General features: G+C 40.0%; 1 protein-coding gene across 2 annotated transcripts; it reads right to left on the minus strand.

The window, feature by feature from the left end:
• Positions 1-22: 22 nt before the first annotated feature.
• Positions 23-12,271, minus strand: phf3 (PHD finger protein 3). Of its 2 annotated transcripts, XM_082557792.1 has the most exons (16): positions 11,999-12,271; positions 10,664-10,914; positions 9,972-10,088; positions 7,523-8,840; positions 7,094-7,370; positions 6,651-6,702; positions 5,601-5,721; positions 5,349-5,505; positions 5,135-5,251; positions 4,821-4,943; positions 4,384-4,528; positions 4,099-4,273; positions 3,864-4,011; positions 2,866-2,955; positions 2,505-2,700; positions 23-2,410 (listed from the first exon to the last, which is right to left on the minus strand). In XM_082557792.1, exons 2-16 carry the CDS (start codon positions 10,896-10,898, stop codon positions 624-626), a joined length of 5,058 nt encoding a protein of 1,685 aa, XP_082413918.1. In that variant the 5' UTR covers positions 10,899-10,914; positions 11,999-12,271; the 3' UTR covers positions 23-623. The 2 variants fall into 2 exon arrangements, with proteins under 2 accessions (XP_082413918.1, XP_082413919.1); XM_082557793.1 differs by lacking the exon at positions 10,664-10,914.
• Positions 12,272-12,601: the final 330 nt, after the last annotated feature.

Here is a 12,601-nt window from a genome sequence, read left to right on the forward strand (position 1 = left end):
GACAAAGAATTTCTTTAAATAATTAATAAAAAAAAGGTTCAGCTTTATTACGAACTGTACAATAACACAGTGCAAAGGCACACTTCATCTCTAATGTATATTACAAGCCAACATTGTACATGCTTTCTCAATAGAAAGCAGGTTTATAAAATATTTAAGCAATTTAAAAGAAATGTTAAAAAAAACAAACTCAAGCTGCTGTTTTCAGTTAAATACCTTCTATTACATTCAGGCCAAATGAACTCAGCATAAATTATCCAAGTAGTCCACTTGTTTGTTGTTATGTTGCCTTGAGACCGAAACCAATCAGTACAGCAGCTCAATATGAACAACATATTTACAGTAAAAAGTTTAAAAGTTAAAAATGTTCCAATATTGACTTTTTTTTTTTTCTTGGTCTTAACTGAACTGATCCATAATATCATAATTCCATTGAAATTATATTATTTTGGCTTGTACGCTGAGTAACATAAAACGTAACTTTAGTGAAAGACACGGCATACAGATGCAGACTGGTGCGTAAAACAACTCCACCAGCACCAACCAAAGTGGTTTGTACCAGCTGTGTGACCAACAACAACCGAACAGTCCTCCTGAGAGCCCCAAACGCTCTCTGAACAAAACTATGAGTAACTGTCTTTTGAACTTCTCCGTCCATTCTCGTAATCAGAGTCCCGTCTATGTCTGTGCCTGTCCTTGTGACGGCTGCTGTAGTCGTCGCTGTGATGCCTCTCTTTCCTCTTCTCAGCATAGCGGTCATCCGAATGTCCGTGGTGCCTGCCCCTCTCCTTGTACTTATCATCATAGCTGCGATCGTGCTTTTTCTCCCGCTCGTGGTGCCTGCTCTTTTTACCGTGATAGGAGTCCCTGTGGTAGCTGTGCCTTCCGTGGTCTTTGTCTTCTGTGTGTCGCGGCCTCTCCCACGGGTCACTGTATCGCTCCTCTAAACGCTTGTAGTCTTTGTCCACGGATGAGGGTTGGCCAGATGGTTCAGAGCAACTCTCGGGGTACTGTGACTGAGGTCCAGGGGGAGCCTGTGAAGTGCTGTCTTGAGCCCACTGCATGCTATGGTTCTGGTTCTGGATGTGAGGGGTGGGTACAGTATTAGAAGTAGGGGCAGATGGAGAATCATAGCTGCCAGATTCCTGAGGCTGTTGCTGCTGCAACGGGGACGGTCTTGTGCTGTTGTTTACTGGGAGAGCTGGTGCCATTGCTGGGTTATACTGGGACTGAGAGGCTCCTGTTTGACACTCTGCTGGAGTTCCTTGGACCGTAGGAGGATTCACTGTCTGAGTCAATACAGCACCAGCCTGCGCTACACCAGGCTCATTCTTTTTACAAGGAAACGACTGAACGGCTGTTTGACTTTGTTCTTCAGCTTTGTGCTTGGCCTGAGAGAGCTGTAAATATCCTTGGTGAAATGGGACGATTAGATCATTCCTAGTGCTGCTCAACACAGGAACAGGTTTAGGGCTGGAAGGATCTGGGAGGCTGGCTTTATCCTTCTGTGGCACCATTGTTTTATCTTCATTCACAGTGGAATATGCTGAAGATTTTTTCAATATTCCACTTAAAGGAGGCTTTGAGCTACTTGCGTGATCTGCAGCAGACTGGGATTTTGGCTGCAACAAAGAATTCCCTTCAGTTGTTTCTTTTTCACTTTCAGACAAAAGGCCAGTGTCGCCTTTGTTTGCCGACGTAGCACTGCTAGTTTCAGTCCCGCTTGGAGCTGCTGACAGGCCTGCCAGGAAGTCTTCAGTCGATACATCTGGAGGCTTATCTTTGAGTGAGACAGATGTACCCTGGCTCCCTACTGCAGCTTTCTTTTCCAGCGAGTTGGTAGCAGCTGATGTATCAGATGGGCTTGATAGCTCCGGTTCAGTTTTAGCAGGTTTAGCTTCTTTCTTCTTGATGACAAAGCGCTCTCGTGGGGCAGCAGCTGTTGGACTTTTTGAGCTCCCAACTGATGTCTCTGGTTTTGGAGCAGGCTGAGTCTTCAAGGCATCCTGTGCTGTACTTGAGGGTTTAAACCCAACATCAGGCAGAGGTGGTAATTCTCCACCCCAGCCTACTAGCACACCTGGAAGAAAGCGAAGGGGTTTCTGAGGCTCCTGATTGTTGGTCTCCTCTGATGCAGATGTTTCTTCAAAAGACTGTGCAATAGGCTCATCGACATCTTCAGTAGTGTTAAGTGGTTTTTCCTTCTCCTTTTGAAGTGCACTAGTCAAGGAAGAGAGAAAAAATTTCTCATCCTCCTCTTTTGCCCTGGTTTCTTTTGTGGAAATGGCCACAGGTTTTATTTCAGGAATAATCCTTGCAGATTCGTTCACATCCACAGTAAGAAAATCCCTTTTCGGTCTCTGGCGAATAATAAGTCCAAGGAGGAGGTTTCCACGGTTGTTTTCTAAACCTGAGAAATTAAAAGATTAAGTTTGAACATTTAAAAAAAAAAAAAAAAGATTTTTTTTAATTTAATGAGAGAAAAATAATTGTGTTCCGGTTACCTGGCCCATCAAAGGGAACAAGCTGATGTGGAACTTTTTCTGTGGCACCTAAAGGGATGAGGTACATGTCCTTCACTTGTTTCAAATTATTGGACACCACCCCAAAACGCCTACGACTGCTGAAGTAGGCATACAAAAGAGTATAAGAGATCTCATCTTCCTCTGTCTCAGGGGAGAAGCGAATCAGGCACACTTCCTTTAATAAAACAAAAAGCATGTGTCAGTAAAATCTGTAACTCTGTTAAAAATCAGAACTTTTAAAGAGTGGTATTCAGTTCGACTTACTCAATATCAGGAATAATTAAAGCCAATTTATTTCTGTCAAATCATAAGCAAATCTCGGAAAACAAGAGAAACTTACTTTTGTTCCAGTTGCCCGAATTTTCTCCAAGTAGTCCCACACCGTCTGAGGACTAATCCTCCCACCAACCTGTATGCTATCTGGAAGGTCCTATTGGAGAAAAAACATGTTTTTAAATGAATAAATAAAAAGAGCACACCTTATGGAGTGTTAGAGATACAAAGTAGTTGGCAGTATTTGATCACTCATAAATCTGTAGTTACGTGGGAGTAATGTTACAAATCTAGTTCTTCCAGCTGGACTGTGGTTTATATTTCCTGTGTCCTAATAAACTGTTCTACAACAACAAGTGTCAGCACATTTCTGCAATGTTTTGTTTTAGTTTTTTAGTACATAAATACTCATGTCTGACTGCCATTTTCTCCCTGTATCTGTGCTAAAAGCAATCTTTATCCCACTGCCATTCATCAGAACTGGCTCTTGCCTGGCTGTTGCTTAAACAACTGTGTCAAAGAATACTAATATTCAGGGTTCATACGCATTTTTCAGGGTCAAATTCAAGCACTTTTTAAGCACTTTCAAGGTCAGTTTTCAAGCTTTTTCAGCACATTACCAAAAAAAAAAAAAGAATGCATGTTTCACTTAGCATCACCTCAGTAAGGCCATGTAAAAATTAAAACAAATTGAAACAGACTGACATGCAAAGATGCTCGGCAGCCCAGGCAGAGAAATTTTGCTTTTAGACTTTGCGACTCATTTTATTTTTCTATCTGATAAGAAAACTATTTGGTTAGATAGTTATTTGTGTTGAATGAAATACAGTTTCAAGCACTTTTAAACACCACATCTGAATATCGGGCACTTTTCAAACCTTGAAAAGACAATATTACAATTCAAGCATTCTCAAGGATTTCAAGCACCCATACGAACCGTGAATATTTGTATTTATTGTCTTTCATCTTCCTCAATTTGTCTCTTTTCTGAAACACTTTTCATTGTCAACCATAGTTTACAACAGCTGTTTAAAACCCAAGTACAGTCTGATGTGTCAACTTTACCTCTGTCAAGTTGTCCAAAACACCTGAGACGGGAAAAGCTTTTGTCACCAACTTTGCCACAGCGTGCATATGAATGAATCCTTGCCACAGACACTTCAGGTTGGAAAGGAAAGTAGCTTCTTCCTCTCTTCCAGCTGCATGATCAGACCTGTGACAATGAAGGAGAAATGAATTAAGCACTGAAAGAAAACATTATCCAGATCCAGACAAAATGTCTAAAACAACTGCTTCGTACCCTATCTGAGCATTTTGGAAGCTCTCCTCTAAGACAGTGAGGTGCAGGTCATCGTCGATTGCGGGCGGCGTGGTGCCCTTTGTCTCCTCTGTTTTGGTAGACTGCCTCCTAACCACTGTAGTTGCAACTTTAACCACTTTGGTTGGTGCCTCCTCAACAGGGGGTGCCATTCGACCTTCAGAAAATATAACACCAGAGATCAATGGTGACAATACTGAATGAGATGTTTTATTAAAGACACAGGTTAATCTCTAGTCTTTTTTTTGTTCTCATGTTATCATTTACCTGTGCAGATTTTACAGTGTAGGTCAAATAAGTGAGACTTGTGTTGGCTTGTAGTGTCTTTAGCTGTGTTAGCATTCTCTTCCTTCTTCTCTGGAGTTTTTGGAGGTTCTGCTGAGACTTCAGTCACTCTGGGAGGAGGTTCAAGCTGGAAAAAAATAGGAAATAAGTTTAAGCAAACACGTCACTAAGTCTGTTGCATGTAAACAGAAGCAATCTGTCGCTATATTCAGCTTAAATGGATTACATGGGAGGAGAATTGTAGGAGCTTTTTACATGAGGCACAAAGATATGAATGCAGCACATTTCACAAAGTAATCAGACAGATGAACAGAACTGATGATGGTATATGAAGCGATGTAACTAATGTAAGGATACACATCTCATCACATTTCACTTACTATGCATGTTAAGCATAAACAGCACAATGATACCCTCACCTCTACAGGCTCCGGTGCTTTTACTGGTTCTTGACTTTCAATTTCAATTTCCCCTTTGTGTGTGATCTTAGTAATCGGCCGTCTCTCTGCCTCCCTTTGCTCTTTTTCAATCATCTCAATAGTCTGTAAAGCAAAGAATTAATTTGTTTTTTTTTCTATTCTAAAATACAACCATCTTTAAAAATACACTGTTAAACTATTACCTTAATAATATTTACTCAGTTTAAATCGGACATCACAACTGTAAACTACTGTAATTTGTTTGGTAAATTTATGCAATACTACTGGGGGGAAAAAAGACAAGCATTACTTACATGTCGGTTTTCTCTTTGTCGCCAAGCAGCCAGTTCTTTTGAGGCCAGTTCCTCGGGACTCATTCGAATTAAGTTAGCAGGAGAAATTTCACCTTTGAGAACCCTCTTACAAAGGATCTAAAAAGATCAATAAAGACAAAGCAAATGAAACTATTCTTATAGTAAAAGTGGAAACATTACATTTAGACCATGCCTGACATAAAATGATACTTACATTATTTTTAGTATCTTTAAGGTTAAACATTAAGCTTCTGTATTTGTTCTTGTACTTGTTGTCAGTGTCTTTATACAAGTGAAAAAGTTCTCGCTCTATCTTCTTTGCAAGTTCGGAAGCCCTTTCCACCGAGATGTTCAAATCAGAGTCCTTCAATCTGAAATGCAGAAAGTGCACATAGGCGATTATAAAGTGCCCTGATTTTAAAAAATGTAACATCCACACATCTTTCGAAAGTGTTGAAAAACTGACCTCTGTACGAGGATTTCTTTCAGAGAATCACGCACACTTCTCCTGATTGCCTCCAGAGACACGGGTTTCTTTGAAGCCAAGGATGGAGCCTTATGTTTTGACTCTTGTTTCACTGAGACACCTGTGAAGACAGAGTGACAAAATCCACTGAGTGAGTGGGGAAAAAAATCTGTCGTCATAAAGAAACATTTATTCCACACAGACTTTGCTTACAAAAACTAATCCCAAAAAAGGACATCCTGAAATCCTAACATTAACAAAAACTACGTACAATATGACACAGACATGTTTATACTTTATAATACACAATATCATTTTGTTAAATGTTACAAAATGGACTTATTTCCAAGATGGCATGTAGAGTATTTTCTCATACGAACAATTAAAAATAAATACTTTTTAAAAGCCTGCTGTGAAAACTCAAACCAGAACGTGTAATTACATCTGACAACATCTGAGCAGATTACCATCCAAAGCACATTTCTAAAACACAAACAGAGTAAATTAAGAGCTGTCCAAAAACACTGCCTGACTGAAATCTGGCAGACTAACTTTGATCACATTTTAAAGAGAACGAGTAATACAACTCGTCCGCGTAAACGCAGCCGAGAACAAAATTATTAAATCACAGATTATAAACACAAATTTATGCAACTGTTATCTTCCATGCTGAGGGGGAGTGTGTCTGAAATTTAAAAAAAAAAAAAAAAAGACTGTTGTATTTTAGTATTAAAAGGCTCACTGACTTGTGCTGCATTATGTTCCTACTTTAGTAGCTGTATGTTTAATAGAGTAAACTGATAAGTAAATACCCTGATGTCAACTACAGAAGTAATGCTATTACTTAAGGTGATGCAATTTTAAGCTCTCTCATATATAAATGAGACCTCAAAGGACTGTACTAACTGTCATTAATATACTGCTCATGTGCTGTGAAGGTCCTAAGTTAATTTTGTTTACACACCCAGTGAATGCAGCCTGGCCTTGAACCCAATGTGATATTAAAACAGGACAAAGTTAATTATACATTCAAAGCTAATGAAAAATTACCTGTTTTATGAGTTGCTTCTCGGGCATCTGTGGACTGCCTTCTCTCTGCATCCTATTGTAAGAATTAAGTCCCCGTTACATTTATTTTATATATCATAAGGCTGAAAACATACATATGACAACAACAACAACACACTTTACATTATACCCCTTAGCTAAAGTAAAAAAAAAAAAAGAAGTGAGCTTTTGGTGTGTAAAATCATACTAAAATATGGCGAGTGCACTGTGTTGATTACACACCCATGTGCACACCTCTTGTGCTGGCAAAGTTAAATCAAAGAGACAAACCATTGCATAATGGTAACAGTGGCTATGATTAGTATCAGTGGATAAATTAGCTGGGGAAAGATATAAATATTTGCTGTGTGTGAATAGTTTAAATCTATTAGATATAAATAAATATTTCTATTATGAGTTAGAGTTAACTGAGAGATACTGCTTACCTTTTTTACTGGTCTGACTCCCCCTGATGTGAGGGGTTGAGAGGACCCAGGACGAGGTTTAGGAGGCAGCTTCTGGTCGGGTGTCTCGCTCTTTGCTGGAGCTTCTGGTTTGGGTGCACTCGCTGGCTCAGGCCCCACCTTCTTGGTTTCTTCCTCGCAGCACTTCAAGCACACGTACATCTGGTCCTCCTCCTCCATTTCTCGCACTTTCGCCAGGTCAAGACCAACACAGTCACCATGGAACCAGTCATCACAGCGACCGCAACCTACCATAAACCTAAAAAAAACAACCAAAAAAACCGAAGTACGATTATTAGAGGCGTGTTTGCAGCTTAGCACTGGGACAGAAACAGAATGCGGACAGAGGCAGAAATTCTTTTACAGCTGATTAAACTTGATTTTATATTTAGGTTAAGGAGCAACACTTACATGTTATTGTGGTGCTTTTTGCAGAGGCCACAACAGTTGTTTCCATCCCACACAGTCTCACTATTAGCGACTTGCTCGTCCACAGCGTCCTTCTTCACAACGGGCGCATTATCTGGAATAAACAGCTGCGGCTCGTCCACAGAGATGCTTCTTGCATTTTTACTCTTTTGTCTCTGAAGAATCTTCTCTAGCTTTTTCATTTTGGACTTTTCCTGCCCTCCTTCTTCAGGTGTTTTTAAAGAATTTCCTAGATGACTGTGCGGGGGAGGAGTCTCACTTTTTGAGCTGTTTTGGGGCGTACTACGTTTGGCTGGTCCCTGCTGATCACCAACGCGGTTGCCAGATGATGGAATTTTCTTTCCCACAGAAGTAGGAGAACTTGGTAATTTTGGCTTCACTTTAGCATCTACTGCACCCTGTAGCTTTTGTACTTTAGTAGCATGCTCACTTTGAATGTTTTCTGCAGGCCTTTTCAAAGGTACAACATCTTGCTTTTCCTTTCCAGATTTAGTTTTGTGCAGCTCTCCTCTTGGCGTGATTTTGGATGGCATATTTTGGGTAACTTTATGCTCCTTAATTGTATTGCTTGTTTTATGTAAAACGAATTCCTTATTCTTTACTGATGTCGGTCCTTGTTTAGGCTTTGGCAGCATTTTAGACACATTCAGTTGTTTTTCATTACCATCTGTCTTGTTACTAACAGTAGCTGTGTTGTTCTCTTTGCTCTGTGGCTGTTTAATAACATCATTTCCTTTACTGACTGGCTTTTGCTTCTCTGGAACACTCTGATTGTCAAGTTTTGCCTCTTTCGTGCCAGTATTTAACGTCCCGTTTGTCGTCTGTACATCATTTGGATTTACATATGGGCCCAGCCCATGACTTGCATCATCAGCTGAGCTCTTCTGACTTACATCCATCTCTTCCACACTCTCTGCTGCGGGATTCTGTACACTGGCTGCTTCATCTGGCAAAACTGTGAAACCAACTTCCCCACCGTAAGAAAAACCATCGTCCGAGCATGCAGACTGGTTTGCATCGACACCCTGTGTGTACGAGGGTCCTGGTAGCAATTCAATCTTGAAACCTCCAATTGTGACTGTCAGTCGTCTCAATACAACAGTTGGATTCAGCCAGACCCCACCATCAATCTCATTAATGTTGACACGTCCTCCGAGAGTTAATTCTCTCTTTAGATCAGGACCTGTGACTCCTTTCTCAATAAGAAATGACTTGCATAGCCTGTTGGCTGGTTTTCTTGCCGGCCGCCCTCGGGTCATGGTATTGGTGGGTGTGTTAGGCTCCTGGTCACCACTGTGTTCTGTTTAAATAAACAAAAGCAAAACTTAAAAGCTGCTGATGTTCTTGGTGACTATTGGTGACTTGGTGACTCAGGGGAACAACTAAGCTGTAGTGCCTCTTCACCTCACTGTACAATACCTTGTGCAATACTTTTTTGTAAATAGTCAATGGTGCAATAGACCTCAATACTTGAAATGTGCAATTCACTTGTATTTTTATTTTTTATTCCTATTTATTCTATTTATCCCCTTCGTATATTTTATTTATATTTGTCTCTGTATTTATATATGTGTGTGTGTGTGTGTGTGTGTGTGTGTGTATATATATAATATACTGTAACTGTAACTTCTGTCGGTGCTGTGCTTTTTGGAAATTGAATTTCCCAGAGGAACCCACCCGAGGGATTAATAAAGTTCTATCTTATCTTATCTTATTATGCTATCTTGGCCAGGTCTCCCTTGAAAAAGAGGTTTTAATCTCAATGGGATTTTCCTGGTTAAATAAAGGTTAAACTAGTCGACTACTCTAAAAGACAGGGGGGAAAAACATAGAAAACATTAACTGAGTGCACTTTAAATGGAAAAAGTTCTACATTAGCCAAATAAATACTTCCTGTGTATTTTAGAGGACCTTCCCCAGTGAAATGTGCAACATGTTCCAGTGTGAATAGTTTTGCAAACACACACAATATCAGATTATTTTGCAGAGCTAGGGTAACCTTAGCAGTACTAGCACCGGTATCCTTTATATATTTGGTTCTGTCTGTCCACATCTGGCTAAAGAATATGGTTACATCTGGCTTAGGTTGGTATTCTACTTTTTATTCTAAAAAAAAAATTGACACACTGCTGCTCTTTTATTCCTTTTCTTTTTTTTCCACATTAGTTAGTACGGCTGTCATCTATTTGCTTTGCCCCTTGCTTGTTTACAAAAAAAAAAAACAGAGAGAGAAGAAGAGAAAAACAGTCTGTTGGGACTGGAGCCCTGTGGTGTCGTAACACCTTTGAACCAGTAACTGCAACTGTACATTAATAAAAATACTAAATGTAACCAAATCGCAAGGGCAGCAATGTTTAAACATCTAGTTGTGTACATCCCTAAAAGTCTCACAGGGTGGAAAGAGAAAGAAAATAAACTTGCATCGACTTACCGTTCTCTAAACTGCGTGAACGTTTCTTCTGCCTGACATCAAGTTGCTTAACTTGTGCACTCTCTGAAACAGCTGGTTCACCAGGGAGGCCTGTGGGTGCCGAACCACTATCGAGACCTGCAAAAGCAAAAATAAATAAATGTAATGTCCTTAATAAATATACAATTTGAAAAAAATGTAAAAACTGCAGTCCAAATTCAATGGCAGTCTAACACTGCTACATTTACAATAATACTGAATCCTTTTATATTGTTTCTTTAAAAAATTTTTGTATTTTTCTCCATCATTACTGAAACAACACTACTTTAATTTACCTTCAGTTACCCTAACGCTGATATTTACGTGCTGACAAGCAAAGAAGCACGGTGAAAATGTTCCCTGCATATCTCAGTACAAGACGACCCTCTACAGTGTTTGTTTTTTGAAGCACCTGAAGAGTTAAAGTCTAACTGAGCAAAAATCAGCACAGATAAAATAGTCTGTAGGTGAAGAATCAGAGTTATACATTGAGTTACACGGTACATTAACAACTTAATATTTAAAACTTTCACCATCAACTTTTCAAGTAAAGTGTGGATGACTTTTTTTTTCCAGGCAGCCACACATGCATTTGTTAGTTAACTTTCACTCAAAGTTTGAATCTACACTGATTTATCTACATTTTGGCCACTTTTTTGTGCCTTCAAACATACTTGTGGAGCCAGCAATCTGAAAAGCAGGGTCTTCATTATCCAGCAGACTGAACTGAGTGCTTGCACATCCAAACATGGGATCTTTGTCACTGAGCATGTTCTTCAGTGAATCTTCCAGTCTGAGTCCTGTCCCAAACTCATTACTGGCTTCACACTCCAAATTCTGACCTATTACCAGGGAGTCATCCAACTGGTCACTGGGTATTAAATGGTTAAAGGTGTCCACAATATCCATGAATGCTGCTGCCTTCCTGCACCAAAAACAACACAGAAAAGATGCAGGAATAGCAGACAACTGATAAACTGTTAATATATGTTTCTCTGTTTGTTTTTCAAAGACAGCAACGTCTTATGTTTCTCCCTGCACCACAGAATGCATCCAATTATGGGGACAAGTGTAGTACAAACTAAGCAAACCCAACAAAAACACAAAATATTCCCTGATTTCGAGGGACAGCGAAAACCTTGTGACTGATAACAAACAAAAAACAAAGTTACGGTGCACTTTCTGAAGACTTTGCCATCAGTTCAGTGTATACATGTTGTATCTGATGAGCAAAGTGGTATATACCTTAAATCTCCACATATGGGAAGCCTCATCCAGCTACTCTGCAGTCCTAATACGTTAACCCAACGCTCCTTAGCCACTGCTATTTTTGTTTCTGTGCATTTTCAAAGACTTTTATCGGGTGAGTAATGTAAATACAAGAAAAGCATGTCTAAAACCACCGACTTGCAATAGTAAATGCTACTATTTTCACATCAAGCAACACCACGACTTCACAGCCTGGAGAAGGCCACAATCAGTGTGCAAACCAATAACGCTACATGAATGTTAGCAAACTAAAGCGCATCTCTGGACGCTTTTATTTAAGTTCAGCCAAAAATATCTTTCTGTCCACGAGAAGCACGGCGTTCCTGACGCCAGGTTTTGCCAATGAGTTGTTAGCTAGTTAACATGCTAACGTTTATGTCAGCTTATGACAATCGCGTATGTTAGCAAGCTAACGGTAACTTACGGAGGAAGTTACCACCCAAGCTAACTCACTTTTTGAAACCCATTCAGCCTTACAGGCAGCACATTTGTATCAATAAACAGCCGCGCCCGAAAATTTCAAAAGCGCCAAACAAAATGTGCAAACATATGGTTAGACAGCTCGACGATAAATATGCACGACGGCGAGCTAGCTAGGCGGCTATAGCACAGGCCCTAGCTGCCAAGTTTGTTTGTAGCCTGAGTGCAGCTAGCGGACGTTACTTGATGACCCCCCACATGCATCTGTTCCAACGCTTGCAGCTCAAATATTTACAAGTACATATTTATAGCACTCCCACCTCTCTTGTCGCGATGCTGTTGCCAACTCATGTACGGTTACATACTAGCAAAGCAGCTCCCAGTAACTTCCTCCAACTCAGCCGTCATTCGCCCCGATGCTGCAAAGTCCCTGACAGGCAGCGCGGCGTTGTCACGTGGCTTGTGTTTACAGGTAGCTTAGCAGCCGATTGTACAGAGAGAGCACATCTGGATGGTTTGTTTTTGTTGTGTCTGCTTTGTCAGTGTCCGGATGGTTAATTTTCACTAAGAGCAAGCGGTTTGTTTTTATCAAACTGTCGACCATCGCACTTAGAGAACACGAGAAGCTGGACAGGCTCGAAGAAAACTTCGCTTTATAAAACTGGCAAAGTTACATATTTAACACAGCCTGGTATTGAAAACAGTCGGTTACTTAGTAAAGTAGATTTGCCATTCTTTTCTGAGTGCATGTCCTGTAATAGAAACATTTTTATATAAGAAAAAGGCAAGCAAAAGCTCCTTAAAGTTTAAGTTTAACTCTTCGAGGGCTCATACCATTCATGATGTTTGAGTTCATTTGAGTTAAAATATATAAAATCATGATCATCAAGGATTGTTATTTCTTAAGTCGTTTGCATATCTCT

Source organism: Aulonocara stuartgranti, assembly GCF_965226115.1.
Source record: "Aulonocara stuartgranti genome assembly, chromosome: 13".
Taxonomy (NCBI): domain Eukaryota; kingdom Metazoa; phylum Chordata; class Actinopteri; order Cichliformes; family Cichlidae; genus Aulonocara; species Aulonocara stuartgranti.

Bases quoted from the DNA above. Each gene is read 5' to 3' on its own strand.
- phf3 (XM_082557792.1), bottom strand. From the start codon at position 10,898: ATGGATATTGTGGACACCTTTAACCATTTAATACCCAGTGACCAGTTG. The intron at 7,371-7,522 runs GTAAGTGTTGCT...TGTTTTTTTTAG, and splicing joins AAAAAGCACCACAATAACAT to GTTTATGGTAGGTTGCGGTC. The intron at 4,944-5,134 runs GTAAGTAATGCT...TTTGCTTTACAG, and splicing joins GACAAAGAGAAAACCGACAT to ACTATTGAGATGATTGAAAA.